This window comes from Capricornis sumatraensis, chromosome 2 (assembly GCF_032405125.1).
Source record: "Capricornis sumatraensis isolate serow.1 chromosome 2, serow.2, whole genome shotgun sequence".
NCBI classification, from domain to species: Eukaryota; Metazoa; Chordata; class Mammalia; order Artiodactyla; family Bovidae; genus Capricornis; species Capricornis sumatraensis.
The window spans coordinates 147742452-147759576 of record NC_091070.1 but is presented as its reverse complement, the minus strand read 5'-3'; the positions used below and the strand labels follow the sequence as shown (position 1 = coordinate 147759576).

Here is a 17125-nt window from a genome sequence, read left to right as displayed (position 1 = left end):
GCATAAAAACTTTTTTCGTGAAACCTAATGGACTAAAATCACTTCTCTCTTAAAACTAACTGTGGTGGTGGAGGGGCGGGGGGGAGCCCTCCACCAGTGTGTTACTAATTCAGTCAAAAAGTTAGCATCTTTTTCCTTGTATCCATATGTATGTTTGCTCTGTGTCTTTTTATTCCTTTTGTAATATGATTCCGTAGACATGCAGTAAAAAACATCTTCTGTGAAAACATTACTCTCTCATGTATCCCATTACAATAGAGTGATGGGGGCAGGGAACTACAAAATTGGAGATTAGTATTGAGCTAATAGAGCAGTAATTGAATATTGTCTTAACAAATATATTTAAGTGCTGCCTGTGATTTTCCTTTTGTGTACGTGTTTTACAAAATAAAATATATTTAGTGTTGTTTGTAGATACTTTGTAATAAATTTAAGTTGTTTATGGTTTCAGTATCCTCCAAAGGTGAATGTTATTTGGAAATTCTTGTTTGTTTCAGTGTTTTTACCGAACCATTCAATAGCACCAGAGCTTAGAAAGAATAAAATTGCCACTTGGTATATTGTAAGGCCACTTACAGTTCATCTTTGTGATATAGGTAAATAAATACTTTTGAGAAGGAAATGGCAATCCACTCCAGTATTCTTGCCTGGAGAATTCCATGGACAGAGGAGCCTGGCGGGCTGTAGCCCACAGGGTCTCAAACAGTCTGACACGACTGAAGGACTCACACTTTCTAGAAAGAAATGCTGGTGAAAAAGGAGTCTTAAAAATACACATATACCAGTTTCTACGGAGTGATGTTTTTTGGATGATTGGTATTGATAAGAAGGGGTTAGCTTTTTTCCTACCACTGTTTTCTCTCTCTATAAAAGTTTGGCTCCACTATCAAAGTGCCTTAGGGAGATCCTTTTGGGGATAGTTCCTACCACAGGAATATCTTTTCAGAAAAGTAGTTTAAAAGTAATTATTTAAATTCCACCTTTGTTGCTTACAATTCTTCATTTCATATGTTTTGAGGCAAAAGCATTTAAAATATTGTGCTTTAGAATGGAATTGTCCCAATCTCAGGAACCAAAAGGTTGATGCATATGGATATTGATAATAGCCTATCATTTATTGAGTATACGCCAGTGCATCATTCTTAACCCTCTTGTGAGTTAATCCTCACCATTCCTAAATGAATTTATCGTTATTGCCCGCATTTTATAGATTTAGAGACTGGAGCACAAATTGATTAGCAGTTTGCTCCAATTCCCATCATTAGTGAGGGCCTGAGCCAGCCAGGCAGTGTGGCTCCAACAATCTGTACTTCTAATAAACATTTAAATGAAATGCGCTACAGATTAGCTAAGCCTTTTAGCCTGCCTTTTTTCCCCCTATGGAGTTCATGTAGAATAATGTCATGCATATAGTAAATTGGTAAGCCTGTAGTTTTAATTTCCTTCTTTTTATATATAGTGAGATATTTTCTGTTGCCATGACAGATTTTTTGTTGCCAAGTCCATCCAGTGTTTAACCTGGTTATTTCATGATTACAAAACCAAATATGAGTATTACTCATATACCTACTCTATAATTGGATCCAGAATAGGAGCTGTGTGCCTGTGTATTTATATATATGGGATCATTCATATACATACGATATATGTAAACCTATATATATGGTCATTCATATACATGTGTATATTATATGATAGTAAACTGAATTTATATTTTCATTTTTTCACAAAATATACATTAAAATTTACATACCAAAATCTTAAACTTAGCAAAATCCTAATCTATAATATTCCATTATAAGACTAATTATAGCAAAGACAGTTATGGCCAGAAAATCACACCAAATAATTGATTTACTGCAGTCACATTTGAAAGCTCCAAGAGACCAAAATAATTACTCACAAATAAAACATCCTAGAAATATTTCCTGGAAGTACTGAACCACACCCATTTTAAAGTATATCACTGAATCTCAAACTAACAAAAGTTTTTAGAAACTACATAATTTAAAAGCCAGTATTTTATAATTTTCAACATAAATCAGAATTTTTTCATCCAAAGTTCATGAAAATACCTATCCAATAACTTTGATTTTCTCATTTTATTTCTGTTTTAACATCTAAGAGTTTAGAAACCGTAGTTGAGCTTGCCTACTTTTTCATGTGTGCATTTTTAGAAAACGTTGAGTTCTTTAGATTATTAAACTATCCTCTATTTTTCTATGGCTGAATTTAAAAAAAAATTTTTGTTTTTTCAGTTTTTAAAATACCTCTTCTAAAAAGGAAGTTGCAAGAGCTGAAGTTGAATTGTTCATTTTTAAATTTGGATAAAATTTTCACTTGTGAATCACAAATTAACTTGAAGCAGTGACCTTTAAAGAGTTTAATTCTTTTAGTATATTTTAAATAATGCTTGAATTAACGTTTTAAATCTTGAAGTTTTTTTTTTTTTTGTCTTCTGAGCAAATGAAATGGTAATAGCATACTTTGAAGATACAATGGGCTGTAAACATTAGGAGAAAAACATTAATGCATCAGTTGGCATTTACTTATGCACCAGCACTCTCAAATGGAATAAACTCCTAACTATAGGACTAAAATGTTAATTCATAGGCTGCTTTTTAACTATCTTGGATGCAAATTTTCATTCCCATGTTCCTAATGGGTGATAATATAGTCTTTGCTTAACTGATTTTGTTATGGTCATTGATTATGTTGTTCTCAGCTGTAGCTTTAAGGAATTTCTTTTATTAATCCCGTGTTTACCTTCTCCTTTTCCGTGATAGCCTGTCACATATTTGAAAACATTTTTCCTATTTATTCTGGCTCAATATTTTTAAAACTAAACAGCCTGAGTTCAGTGGTAATCAACTTCGAAGGCCTTTGGATGTAGAAGATAATTCTAAATTAAATCAGATGGTAAATTTAATCTTAAAAAATTTTTGCTTTTAAGAGTTGACAATTATGTATATGTGGTACGACTAAAAGAAAAGCCTTCTGAAGTATATTACTGCTATCTCTGCAGTTAGTAGAAGAAAAAGTATGTATTTGTGACCAAGTATGAAATGCGCCTCTTATCTGAAGGAGGTAAATATTATGCAGAAGGTTTTGACTCTCTAAAGATGCACCAAGAAAACAATAGATATATATAGGAAATTTCATTTAGATTTTTTGTGTGAGTTCTTCCTAGCTTCATATTTCTCTTTTCATTTGTCAATATTTCTTTTTCCTGTTAATTTTAAAATGGTATTTTATCTCCTAGTCTTCCTTTCCTTTTTTGCCCCCTTGTGAATTTTTCTTACCCTTCTTAAGTAATTGCACTGAGCTTTTCACATTCCTAGAAGGATTCTGCCTCAACTCAGTAGCATCCTGCTTAATTCATTTGTTGCATTTTTGATGGTTTTAGCACTGTGCTGGGTACTATAGGGTCTCAGAAAAATTGCACAATTGCTGTGCTTATAATCTGGCAGCAAGTATCTGACTATATATCTATTATGAGGCAAACTGAAATATGTAATAGTTATTATAGTATTAGAGTATAATCAAATGGGTACTTTATCATCCAAAGGAGAGAGTTGAAGCACATTGTAGGCCAAAAGCCATTTGATTGGGATAAAAAGACAGGATTTATTTATTTTTACTTGTTTTTTTTTTTTTTCTCAGCTATGCCAAGTCTTCATTGCTGTGTGAGGGCTTTCTCCAGTTGCAGTGAGTGAGGGCTACTCTTCATCGTAGTGTGCGACTTCTCCTTAGGGTGGCTTCTCTTGTTGTGGCGCATGGGCTCTAAAGTTCAGGCTCAGTAGTTGGGGTTCACAGACTTAGTTGCTCTGCAACATGTGGGATCTTCCCAGACCAGATATTGAACCCGTGTCCCCTGCATTGGCAGGCAGATTCTTAACCACTGGACCACCAGGGAAGTCCAGAAGAAAGGATTTTGAAAACACTACATGAGCAGATGTGATGAAGAATATATCTTGCATATTTAGGAAGTGACAAGTATTCACTTGTGAATGAGGCATAGAGGCATAGGAAAACATGAAAGGCAGTGAGGAGAAAAAGCATTAAGTTTGGGACAGGATCTATCCTAAGGAGTATACTGGAGACTATTAGTCTAAGTAAGATAAAATTGTGAATCTATACTAGGGATAGAAATGAGAGTGGAAAGAAAGAAACATGAGGAAAATTAAACATAAAAGTAGTAAGACTTAGAATTTATGATATGATGGCTCACTAGGAGTTAAACTTGAGAAGTACCTAGACAGTAGGAAATTCATTCCTAGGACTTAGGAAAGAGTTCTTTGCTGTTGAGAATTTAAAAGGCCAGAGGATTGATACTTGAAACTTTGGTTTAAAGAGATTGGATCAGACAGAGGGCTTGAGGATGGGGAGAAATTGGATAAAGGTGGACCAAACAATACAAACGTCTGGTTATAGGATAAATAAGTACTAGGGTTATAAAGTATTACATGATAAATATAATTTACATTGCTATATGTTATATATGAAAGTTAGAGTAAATCCTAAGAGTTCTCATTACAGGAGAAAGATTTTTTTCCTGTTGTTTTTATTTGTGAGATGATGATGTTCACTATACTTAACTGTGGTGATCATCTCATGGTGTATGAGTCAAATCATTATGCTGTCGGTACACCTTAAATTTATACAGTGCTATGTGTCCATTATCTCTCGATAAAACTGAAAAAAAAAAAAAAAAAAAGAAAACAACTTTAGTCTAAGATTCCCAAGTGTAAAAGAGCAGGAGGGCTAAAGTCTTAAAACTTAAAGCAGGGTACATTTATGTTGTGGGAAAAGTAAAGAAGCAAGAGATCAAAGGATAAAATAAGATTAAAATTAGAAGTGCTTTTTCAGTTTAGCAGTGACCATAAAGTTTATTCTTATTCATAAGAATGGGTATAAATCAAATTATAATGAATTAGGAATATAAATATGATAAAATATTTACTCTTTGAAGTAACACACTCTTGGAAGGAAGGAGAAATGGGATGGTAGTTGAAAAGCAAGGAAGTATGCATAATCATTTCGAGGGTAGGCTCAAAATCCAGACATCCTCGATTCAAAATCTGGCTCAGCTTTGCTGTCTTAGATTTTGCATTAGTCATGGATATGATAGTAATATCATATTCTAAGGCTAGTGTTGTGAGGATTAAATGTGTTAATGCATACAGAGAACTTTTCACAATACCTGACATATAATGAGTGCTAATTTCATATTAGCTAGTATTTGTTTTGAAGGCTAGCTTAAATCCTAGAATTGATGGTAGTAGAATGGATTGAGAATAGTGGAAGTGTTGGGGCAAAATATATAGAAAATTTTTAGGACCATTGTAAGAACTAAAAGGAACTTCTGTCAAGCTCACATAGAAATTTAGGAGCAGAGTTGGAGCCAGAACTGAAGTTGTCAGTTTTTTACAGTCTGTATTCTTTCTTCTCACCATTTGTATCTTTATAAAGAAAGGGGAACAGATGAAAGAAGGGAGAAGTTGTGAATTGGTTGAACATTTTGAGGGAATTCTCATCTCAGTCTTCCAAGATATTTGCTGAACATAAGAATGAGGGTCAGGTACAGGAGTCTAGTGGATTTTTAGGGAATTCTTGAAAACAGACTAGTAAATCAGCTAATGTTGAATAACAAAATGTGGACTCAGTTGCTTTTTGAGTGTGTGTGTGTTTTCACTTTAATATTTTACAAACCCGGCTGAAGGCATGTCCACAATATAAGATTTAATTTATCCAAGCCTGGCATAGTAGAGCATTAACAGATTAGTAGCAAGTAAGCCAAAATGCTCCAGCTACATAGTAAAGTCTAATCAAGGGAGAATAGAAAGGGAAGTGGATTTATCATATAGTCTAAAAATGGCTTAAGTGGTTGGTATAGAAGTAGAATCAAGAAGATGGAAGAATGAAGTCAGGAAAGAGGATTTAAATGTTAGCAATGAATGGTGAAAGAAGAAAGTCAAAGATGTAGCAGAAGAAGCTGATAAAATAGATTGATATAGTAAAATCAAGGTAGAAGGAATCATGGGACCAGCATGTCAGATTGCAGGATGACAAGAGCTGAGCGAGGAGAAGGAAATAAGGTGTGAAAGTCTTTATGTCATGAGAAACAATATCCCAGTGACTGACTGTTTTGATGAGAGATGTTTACATGATATTAACATCAAAGGCATTCTAATTGGTGGTAGTAGAACAGCACTGGAAAGTAATATTGGATGGTGGGATAGTAGGATGAATAATGCATCCCTTATTTCCCTTGGAGAAGAGTTTAGGGAGATAAAAATGAGGGTTATAAGAGAAGTTTCATTAGGATCAAGCAAACTTTTAGTTAAATGTTTTCTCTGAGGAACATATTGAATAAAAGTGAAATTGTTAATGACAGAAAAGAAAAATGGGTTCTAGAGGGTAAAATAGAAATTGAAGGGAAAGTTGGTGGGAGAGGAGGAATGGGTTGTTTGAGGAAAGAATAGCAGTTGTCATTCTTGTCAAAGGTAAAATTTTTATTTTCAAATCAGGAAATATATTGTAAAAACTGCCCTCCCCACCCAGGACCCTATACTATATGAATTAGGATAAACCTCAAAGGTCCTACCACCCAGTCCTCTGTTGAGTCATATGTGAGAATAACAGTCAACAGATAGATATCTTGAACAGGGCAAAGAAGTATAAGATCAAAAGATGATGGTATAATTGACATTGGATGGAAGTTTTAGAATAGGAAATGAAAGGATAAAACAAATTATGTATCTTTAAAAAGCATAGACAAAACTGCCATAGTCAAGAGGAGCCTTAAGGAGACATGACTAAATTTAATCATAGCATCCTGAAATAAAAGATATGAATGCATTCTGTGCTCAGTCATGTCCGACTCTTTACAACCCCATGGAGTGTAGCCCACCAAGCTCCTTTGTCCATGGAGTTTTCCAGGCAAGAATACTGGAGTGGGTTTGCCATTTCTTTCTCCAGGGGATCTTCCCAACCCAGAGATCAAACCCGTGTCTCCTGCTTTGGCAGGCAGATTCTTTACCACTGCGCCACCTGGGAAGCCAGGAAAAGAGGACATTAGATACAAATTAAGGAAGTCTGAATACTTTATGAACTTTAATAACAACATATTAATACTGGCTGATGAATTGTAGCAAGTATATCATACTACTGCAAGATGTTAATGGGGGGAAAGGGGTGCCCGGGTTATAGGAACTTTGGAGAATGTTTAATTTTTCTACAAATCTAACTGTTCTAAAATAAGCTTATTAAAAATTATAGATGAAATTGGCAAGTGGTTTAAGAGAAGTTATCAAAAACAGTTTAATTCTTTCTTCTGTTGTGATGGACAAGGAATGTCTGTGTGCCTCAGCAGAATGTGACCTGAGGGGATAGAGGGCTAGATGTATAACTTAAAATCACTTCATCCCCATGGACTTTGAGTCTCTATCAGATAGATATACGGCAGTGTGGCCATCAGTTTCAGTGGAGGCATGGCTGGTAACACGTCAGAACTATTACAGGAAATTTATAAAATGGCTGAATCACTCAAAATGCTGGGTGGCCCAGCTAATGAAAATCATTTCACATAGAAAGGATCCCTGTGACACCTTCCTTTTCTTTAGCATCTGGCAGTATATGAAGCTCTTTGATGTTACTTGATTCTTAAAACAATAGCAGTCCTAGAAGTAAAACAGGTGTTTTTAATCCCCCATCATCAGTATGCATAGATAGTGTTTTTTACAGCATATTTGCTACCTTAAAGATGTTAATCGTTAAAATTATTTTTACAGCTAAAAGTAATCCATTAGAGGCAATGTGTATAACATGTTCTATGTGTTTTTTTACAAAAGGAAGATAGTAAGTATATTGTTTTCTCTCACGGCTAGAAGTTAACATTACTATGAAAAATACAGAATTTGTTTCCAGAGTTTATTATTACAGTATAAATAGTGCATCATGAAATACTTTGTAGGTTTTTGTTTTTATGTAGCAGATGTTGAGATTTACCTGGTTGACAGAATTTTTAGAGAAGAATATACTGAAAGAAATTGTGGGATCTATATTCAGAGGCTTTTAAAGGTCCAGTAAAAACTGCAAGACTATTCTAGTGACTTAGAACTGCAAAAGATGACTGAAATAGTTTTTCTAAGTTACCAGCCTGGGAGAAGGAATAGTGAAGGAGAAGTAAACGCTAGTGGCACTGAGCACAGTGACTCGCCTCATCTCTGAAAGTATTTTGCACCATGCTCTGGACTGCCTAAAATGAAGGAACATCATTTGGCAAGATGATAGATCATCTGGCTTAGTAGCATGGTAAGAATAAATGGAGAAATATGGAGACTGTGAAGTAGCATTTGGGCAGTAGCAACAACATTGGGGACGTCACAGCTTACATTCCACTTTTTGCTAAGCTTTCCATTGCTACTTTACTAGAAGGAAGTAAATTGTTTCTGCTTTGAGTCACAAAATTTCATGAGGAAATTAATAGTCTCGTTTTTACTAAAGTGTAACATTTATTAAAATCTGGCATTCTGGCTTTTTTTTAAATCGGGTTTTTCACACTTAAAAAGGGGCTTTAGCCTAGACTTTAATTCTTAATTACTATTTTAAATTAATTTTACTTATTCTTTTAATTCTCTGATTATTTTTCATGATAAGGCTTGATGATTTAAGTAATATTCTACTACCAAGGTATCTCCATTACAAATCCTAGACTTAAAAGTTTCTTTGAACAAAATTTCCATTGTCTTTGAATATTTTGGTGAAGTTTTATGATTGTTTAATTGTGTGTTGGCATGGTAGAGATATATTTTAGAAGAAACCATTTTCTATAGAAATGAAGTGTTTGTTTACCTGGACTGTTGTCTGTAGACTGATATATCGAATGTATTGATGTTTTATACGTGTTTCATTAATTAATAGTTTTTCTTGAATTAACAACAAAGAAAACTTACTTAGAACTATAAATTTGGGAACCTACATATCTCAGAGTATGCAGGAACTAAATGACTGTGAGTACATAGGAATTTGGAATGTATCGTTACATTGGCAGCATTTTAAGATATCCATTGAATGTTAAATGGAAACAACCTATGAAGTATAATGGGATCTATGGTATTTGACATGGAGGTTGGTAATACCATAGAATAAGTGGTAGATACTAAAAGGTGCTAAAGGTTACTTAGTATGTATAGTAATTATTAGACATGAGGAGTTTCTGTGTTAAAATTAGATCCTTATTTCTGCATTTACTTTAAAAATAAAATTGATGAGTAAATGAAACAAGATTGGCCTTGAGTTAGTAATTGTTAAACAGTTATGATGGATACATGGGGCTCATTATTCTAGTCTCTGTACTTGTGTATATGTTGGAAATTTTCCGAAACAGAGAGTGAAAAGTCTAAAAAATAAAAGTGAAGAAATAATAAAAAGGGGGGACTCCCAAAATATTGTATTGGGGAAGAAAAACTGTAAACTCACCCAAAGCTTGAATATATATGAGAAACACCATTCCACTGATGAAAGGTACTCAGTAAAGATCGAAGCAAATCAGAGAGAAAATTTTTCCAAGTTGAAAACGAAAGAGGCTAAGAATTGTCAATCCTGAAGAAGCTTCAGCCTGCCAATAAAAGGTCTTAGTAGTTTCTGTAAAGTAAACACATAAACAAACTTGGCTAAGAGAGTAAGATCTGACACCAGAGTTAACAGTACATCCTTATGACATGTACAAGAAAGCTGAAAAGAAGAAATAAAACATGAACTTATGGGACAACAGTACTAAGGGCCAGTTCTACCCAGGTATGTCATAAATTAATTTTATATAGGTTGAATGTTTATCTCCTTTATCATGGGAAGAAAAAAAAACATGTAATTTGTTTCTTTAGTGAACTAATATTTATTAAGAAATAAGCTAGTGTGTAAGAATGTAAGGAATGAAAGGAATCAAAGTTTATTAATTGTTGAAAAGTAGATTAAAGATGCTGAGACAAAGGGAATTCTTTGGCATAAATGAAGAATCCTGAAGATGACAGAGCAAGAAAGACTGGAAAGTAGAACGCTAGAAATAAGGAAATGTTCACACTGGTAGGTAAAGCATAGGAAAATGCTGGTGCGCTATATTGACTTCTTATTCTTTCTGTGGGGCAAGTGTTGTGTTTAAAAAACTTATACCTACCTGAGTATGGAATTAAGGAAGACAAATTTTGCTAAGATTTTCTTTAGGTCAGTTGAATTCATTATATAATGTATGTTCAGGGTGATTTGTTTCTAAGAATGAAGGATTTGCTGTATATGTTTTGTGAGCTATAATTGTCTGATTTCAAGTAAGTTTATGAAGAAGATAGCACTTGTTATTTTTTTTAGATTTGACTCCTCACTCTGTGAACCATGGAAGTGAATTTTACAAGTCTCTGACTTGGAAGTACATTCTTTTTGCTTTGTTTGCTTTTCCATAGGAAATGGAATGTTATATATTTAATTTGTGACATAATACAGGTATGTACCTTGGTTCTAATACTTAATGATTTCATTGAAACCAGTGAATTTTCTCTGCTACTTACAACAACCAATTTTTCTAAATGTTATAAAAATTAACTTTCAGGAACCATTTGGAACGGTCAGCCCCAAGCCATCAGCCATCGTGCTTAAATTGGTTTTTGTAAACGACTTGTGTGTGTTTCGTAAAATATGCTTTATTTTAAAATTAGGGCTTCCTGTTGCAGCTGTTCCAGGAGCTCTGAGTCCTTTGGCTATTCCAAACGCTGCTGCAGCAGCTGCTGCAGCTGCTGCTGGCCGAGTGGGTATGCCTGGAGTCTCAGCTGGTGGCAATACAGTCCTGTTGGTTAGCAATTTAAATGAAGAGGTTAGTAAAATAATTTTCTAATGTCTATTTTTTAACTCCATTTCATTTGTGAAAGTTTTTCATGTTTATTTCATTTTGCACTTGCCTTTCTTTTTATGTACATTCATTAGTCAAAGTATTTTCTGTGTGTTTCTACTTCCAAATAAAATCTATGTACTTGTTTAGGTAATACTTTATTTCTGTAGCTAGTCATATCTCTTTTTATATATATATATATTTTTTAAACTAACTACCTATTTTTCCTAAGAAAAATATGGTGAAGTACTGTAGTTTGGCTTTTTATCTTTTTGTTGTTCTCAAAGGCAAATACCTAATTTGCAGATGTAACTGTAAAACAATTTTGCTCTTTGCCTTTTCTAATTATTTGCTTGTTCATTTCATGCTTATGTGTCATTGCATTTTTTTAAATCTTATTTTATGTGAACTACTCTAATACATTTTTCTTTGAAGGTTCTTCCAAAGATCTTGACGAGGCACTCTTCCAGTCTTTCTTAGTAATTTTTTCTTTGCAGTTATTAGTCATTGTCTTCTAAAAATATTTTTCAACTTTACCTCTCCCCAAACCCCTCCCACCCTGTTAAATAAAATGTATTGCTGAGTTATTTTCTTTAGTTGTACATCTTATGTCTGGTATATTTTATTTTGATTGCTATGGAAGCTGGTATGAAATGCGGGAAGCTCAATGTATTAGTTTATGATGTTTAATTTGAATATTTCATTTTTAATTGGCCTCTGTTAATATGAACGTTAAGCTATTTTATCATTTAATACTATAGTCATTCACAGTTGTGCATGCTAAAATGTTTGAATCAGAGTGCCTTTGTTTTTCTTTTTAAGAATTTTGCCTGCATTTCATAACCAGCCATGCTTATGCAGTTAAAAGTTCAAAGTTTAAAATTCCTATGCATGCTTTCCTTCCCTATGTTGAGATGAAATGCTGTAATTTACTCTTTGATATAGATGTACTTTACCCATATTTGTCTTGGATGACTACATTTTACTCAGTTTTTCTTGTACAGTACATAAACCAACCATTTTCTGACCAAATCCTGCATTTCCTATGTACTGACCTATATTTTATTTTTTTTTTTGTTCCCCAATTCCTTATTTTTTTCTTCTGCATTGCTGTTTCCCTTCCCCATTTCATCCTTTTCCCTGTGTGTTCACCTTCCCTTTCCTTGTCTTTTCCCAAATGCCCATTCCCTTCCCTGTCTTATCCTTTATTTTCCTTGTCCTTGTCTTCATTCCCTGTCTCCATTCCCTATGTTCATGCTTCTGTGCTTGAACAAATGTTCCTCGGACCAACTTGCCCCAATTAACCGCCTTGAACCATGATCCATGACCACCTCACCATTCTGCGGGAACCACCCTTCGTTATGGATGATCTGTTCATCTCCGCTCTTCCTCGACTCTTCTCTCTTCTTGTCTTACGCTGCTTGCTCTTCTCTCCTTCTAAAGATGGTTACGCCCCAAAGTCTGTTTACCCTCTTCGGTATGTTATTGTTAGCACTATACTTTTATTATTGATTTGATTTTTGTTTCACCTTAATTCTTATTTGTAGCTAGCACTTTGGCTTAAAGTTGAATAGTAAATCTTTTGCTATTTTTCTTTGCTATTTAAAACTTTCCATAGACACAAAATTTGTTTTAATGCATGCTGATTTATTTTGCATGGTCTTTAATTTAATATCATTCACATAGCTTTGAGGGTTTATCAGAAATTATTCTTTTCAAAATTCACTGTTCAAAATCTTGATCTTCTTTATTCATTTGTGAGAATGATGAGTTTGAATGAGTGATCATGTTGATGTCTGAATGTTTCATTAATATGTCAGAAAAATAATCTTTAGCTGACTTGCATGTAAAAATTAATTCCATTTTTGGATTACCTCTCTGTGGCTCCAAAAAAGGTGTTTATGGAGATGTGCAGCGTGTGAAGATTTTGTACAATAAGAAAGACAGTGCTCTAATACAGATGGCTGATGGAAACCAGTCACAGCTGGGTAAGATTAAACTATGTGTCATCTATACGGCTTCAGTCTGATTTCAAATGTATAATGTAAACCTGTGAATAAAAACAAACTCCTTTATATCAGGAAGAAACCATTTATTAATAGCCAGGGTTCACAGTGTCATGTTAATTTTCATATTTTAACATGAATAGTTGTATATGATGAACATATTTGTATTTTTGCTATTCTCTTACCATTTCTTGCTTGGAGTTTAATGGAAAAAGGTTTTGGTTTCAAGATTGAAATAACAGTTTCACCTAAGAATTATGATATACGTATTAAAAGATTCTTAGCATTTTTCATTTCTGGTTACTCCCTATAATTGAAGTTAACTGTTAATACAGTCCATGGAATCCTGATTAACACCATGTTAATTTAATTCTTCTAAGGTCATTTGAAAGTATTTGACAGAACTTGGTAAAGAGTGACATGAAGTGTAATTTAGAGATTGTAGGTTACTATAAAATGAAAAACTTAAACCAGATGCCCCACTTTAATCCTTTTTGGAACCTTAAAATGTACTTCAACAAGTCGCACTTATATTATTAGATAAATAATTGATCACTTAATTAGCATCTCATTCAATTTCATGCACAAAGTCAAATCAGATAAATCCAGAAGGTAGTTGCATATTCACAGTGTGATTGACTGTAAATGTCAGTATGATGTTAGCTTATAATTCTGTTCATTAAGATTCGGGGATGATGGTACTTCAGATCGTGTGTACTCACATTATTAATTTTGAAATTGGCCATTTTTGGTGTAGAAACTAGTGTATTTTTGCTATTATATCCAGTGAGATTCACAGACTAACAGCATGATAAACCAGACCTTTTAGCCTTTGGCATCAGATAGAAGTTTGAAATTCAGTTTCTTACCAGCTATTAGGGTAGCCCAGGCAATGTATTGCTGGCAACCCACACCAGTACTCTTGCCTGGGAAATCCCATGGACGGAGGAACCTGGTAGGCTATAGTCCTTGGTGTCGCTAAGAGTCAGACATGACTGAGCGACTTCATTTTCACTTTTCACTTTAACGCATTAGAGAAGGAAATGGCAACCCACTCCAGTATTCTTGCCTGGAGAATCCCAGGGACGGAGGAGCCTGGTGGGCTGCCGTCTATGGTGTCGCACAGTCGGACATGACTGAAGTGACTTAGCAGCAGCAGGCAATGTATAAAATTTTATATATCTGGCTTTCCATTTTAAAAAATGGAGATGTCTGTCTTTAGTGGAAGTTATATGTGCTGATTGTGTCATTGTGTGTGTGTGTGTGTTAGTTATTCAATCCTGTATGACTCTCTGCGACTCCATGGACTATAGCCTGCCAGGCTCCTCTGTCCATGAAATGTTCCAGGCAAGAATACTAGAGTGGGTTGCCATTCCCTTCTCCAGTGATATTTCTGACCCGGGGATCAAGAGCAGGTCTCCTCCTGCATTGCAGGCAGATTTTTTACTATGTGAGCCACCAGGGAAGCTCCTTGATCATGTCATAGATGCTCATTATTCCTTTCTTTTTTATCTGCTTATGTACACTTCTGTATTCTGGTTAGGGATAGTCATTGCCATTATTGTTATGTGCTTTATAAGAAGCCTTTTACAGTGTTTCATAGTTGACAAAGCATTCTCAAATGTTTGATTTCTTTTTTCTCATTGTGTGAGATGTGGGTGGTGGTGGTGGTTGTTCATACGCTAAGTGGTGTTCGATTCTCTGCACACCAGGCTCCTCTGTCTTCCACTATCTACCAGAGTTTGGTCAAATTCATGTCCTTTAAATCAGTAATGCTATCTAACGATCTCATCATCTGCCACCCCCTTCTCCTTTTGCTTTCAGTCTTTCCACATTACCCTTATAAATAAGGGATACAAGTACCTGTTCAATCAAATTCTTCTGGATACTTTTTGGTTTCTTATATAAGGACTGTTTAAATAAGTGATGCTTTAATTTTTACTATACTTGTATTAGTCTGCTTGGGCTGCCATAACAAAATACAACAAACTGAGTGACTAAAACAACAGAAATTTATTCTTAAGTTCTGGAGACTAGTAGTTAGATGAGAATAGATGTGGTTTCTGGAGAGGACTTTCTTCCTGGCTTGCAGACCAGCTCCCTTCTCCATATGTCCTCACATGGCCTTTCCTGGGAACCTTCCTCAGCCTCTAAGGTGCTGATATCTTTTCCTGTACAAGGACATCAGTCTTACTGGATTAGGGCCTCACCCTTATGACCTCTTTTAACCTAAATTCCCTCAGTAAAGGCCCTGCCTCCAAATAGTCACATTGAGGGGTTAAAGCTTCAGTATATGAAGTTTGGGATAATGCAATTCACTGCCTAACAGTATTTATTTTAAAGTCTTTTATCCCTAATTTTTATAAATTATAAAAGATAAAATTTTTATCTTTTCACTAAAGCTTTGCTTACTAATAGCATGATGTAGTTTTGGGACTATATGTAGTGGCAAATTTCTCATTGCTGCTAGGTTAGATTTTGCTTTCTTGAAGTATATGTCCATAAAAATATGGACTCACACCATTAATGCCTTTAAAACACACACAAATCCTATGCAAAACTAGTATGTGCTATTGAAAAAAAAAAATCAGTGAAACTTTTCTTAATATAATATACTTTGTTTATGGACTCTTTTCTTTTTGGTTTTCATGGGACTCTATTTGGGAAATACTCAGTTGTTTTATAATATAAGCAAATATTTTTATGTTCAGAAAGTAGTATGGGAGGGAGAAATGGCAAGGTATAGTCAGTAGTATTCAAGTGTGAATGGAATTATTGCAAATCTTAGAGGCCATGTTAAATCATTTTAGACCAGAATTTTAAAATGTGCAGACATTAAAGGTGTTTCCATTTCTATGATAGCCTATTTAATTAATATACTAGAATTTTTATAAATTAGGTAGTCTAGGAATAATAGAATTTGTAAATTATGTTTGAAATAGTGTACTGATCTTCAGTGATTAAATGAATTCTCAGAAAGTATCAAAGAGTAGTTCTTTGTTAAAATAATTATCTTATTTCTCCAATTCATATTTTCAAGAACTACTTACAAAAGAGCCTCAACTGTTTTTAGTTCATGTGTAGCTGCCATCTCTAAAGTATACTTCGTTTTTCATAATAGATCTTTACCTACTCTCTAGCAAAATGTGCTCTAGAGGGAGTATTTATAACATGCAGCAGTGTTAAATATATTTGTCATGTTGTACATTACATCCTTAGTACCTCTTTATCTTGTAACTGGAAGAGTAAATTTGTCTTTACAAATTAGGGATGCTATAAATGAAAAAGATTTTTCAGAATGGTACCTTATACTTTTATAGCATTTTCCTTTTCAGACCTGTTTTATATTTAACTGGTTTATTCTATACAAGTAAGTATGACAAGATGCATGGATTTAACAAGTTCTGGGTATCTCCTGTGTCAGACTGTGTACTGTAGTGTACTAATCAAATTAAAAACATTTGAGAGTAGGGATTTTGTTCTCAGTTCCCTGCTCTTCCATATTGTCTTTACCTCTCTGTTGTTAATACGCTAATACTTTGATTTGAGTAGTCAAATAGACGTTCAGTTTAGCTAAACTATATGACTTATGACATGGTTTTCTTCAGTTGTGACTACTTGAATAAAACATAAAACGTATAACTGTTCTCTAATCTCAGACCAGTTCATTTAGTTCGAAAGTAACCCAACTGCTGCCTCAAGAAGTAGGCATGTGGTGTTCTGTGTTTAGGCACTGTGCTGTGTGCTGGGGTAGAGACACTTGTTCCCGCTTTCATGTATCTTACAGTCTGAAGGAGGATAATAATTAAAACGTGATGAATTTATAAAAAGAAATAGAACTGTATGGGAACTATCTAGTAAGGTTCTGAACCTTTTCTGAAGAGTGAAGAAAGGGTCCTAGGAAGTAACACTGACAAATAGCTTAGGAAAGTTAGTGTAGGAGATAGGAAATTGTTATAAATAGAAAAGCATGCACCAGGCTAAAGGCAAAATACTAGTATTTGTTTAAAAAAAATGTTTTGTACACCTGAAAACTTAAGTATAAGGAAGATAGTACTAAGATACTGTAAGTTCCGTGAGGGTCAGGATGGTTTTTATCTTATCCTTTGATTCTCAACACTAACAAAGTTACTAGTATTATAAATCATCAATAAAATATTTATTCAGGGAGGCTTAATAAAGATGTTAGGGTCAGACTGAGAAATGGAGAAGACATGTTGAAGAATAAGTTGAGGCTTCA

General features: G+C 34.2%; 1 protein-coding gene across 3 annotated transcripts in view; it reads left to right on the top strand.

Moving 5' to 3' along the window:
• PTBP2 (polypyrimidine tract binding protein 2) overlaps positions 1–17125 on the top strand; it is a 59119-nt gene that overhangs the window by 39459 nt on the left and 2535 nt on the right. For 2 of the 3 annotated variants that reach the window (XM_068966670.1, XM_068966669.1), the window contains exons 7-9: positions 10725–10864; positions 12323–12356; positions 12775–12867. In XM_068966670.1, coding sequence (XP_068822771.1) covers positions 10725–10864; positions 12323–12356; positions 12775–12867 — 267 coding nt within the window. Of the gene's footprint in view, positions 1–10709; positions 10865–12322; positions 12357–12774; positions 12868–17125 lie in introns of all 3 variants that reach the window. The other variant, XM_068966668.1, reaches the window with a different exon arrangement.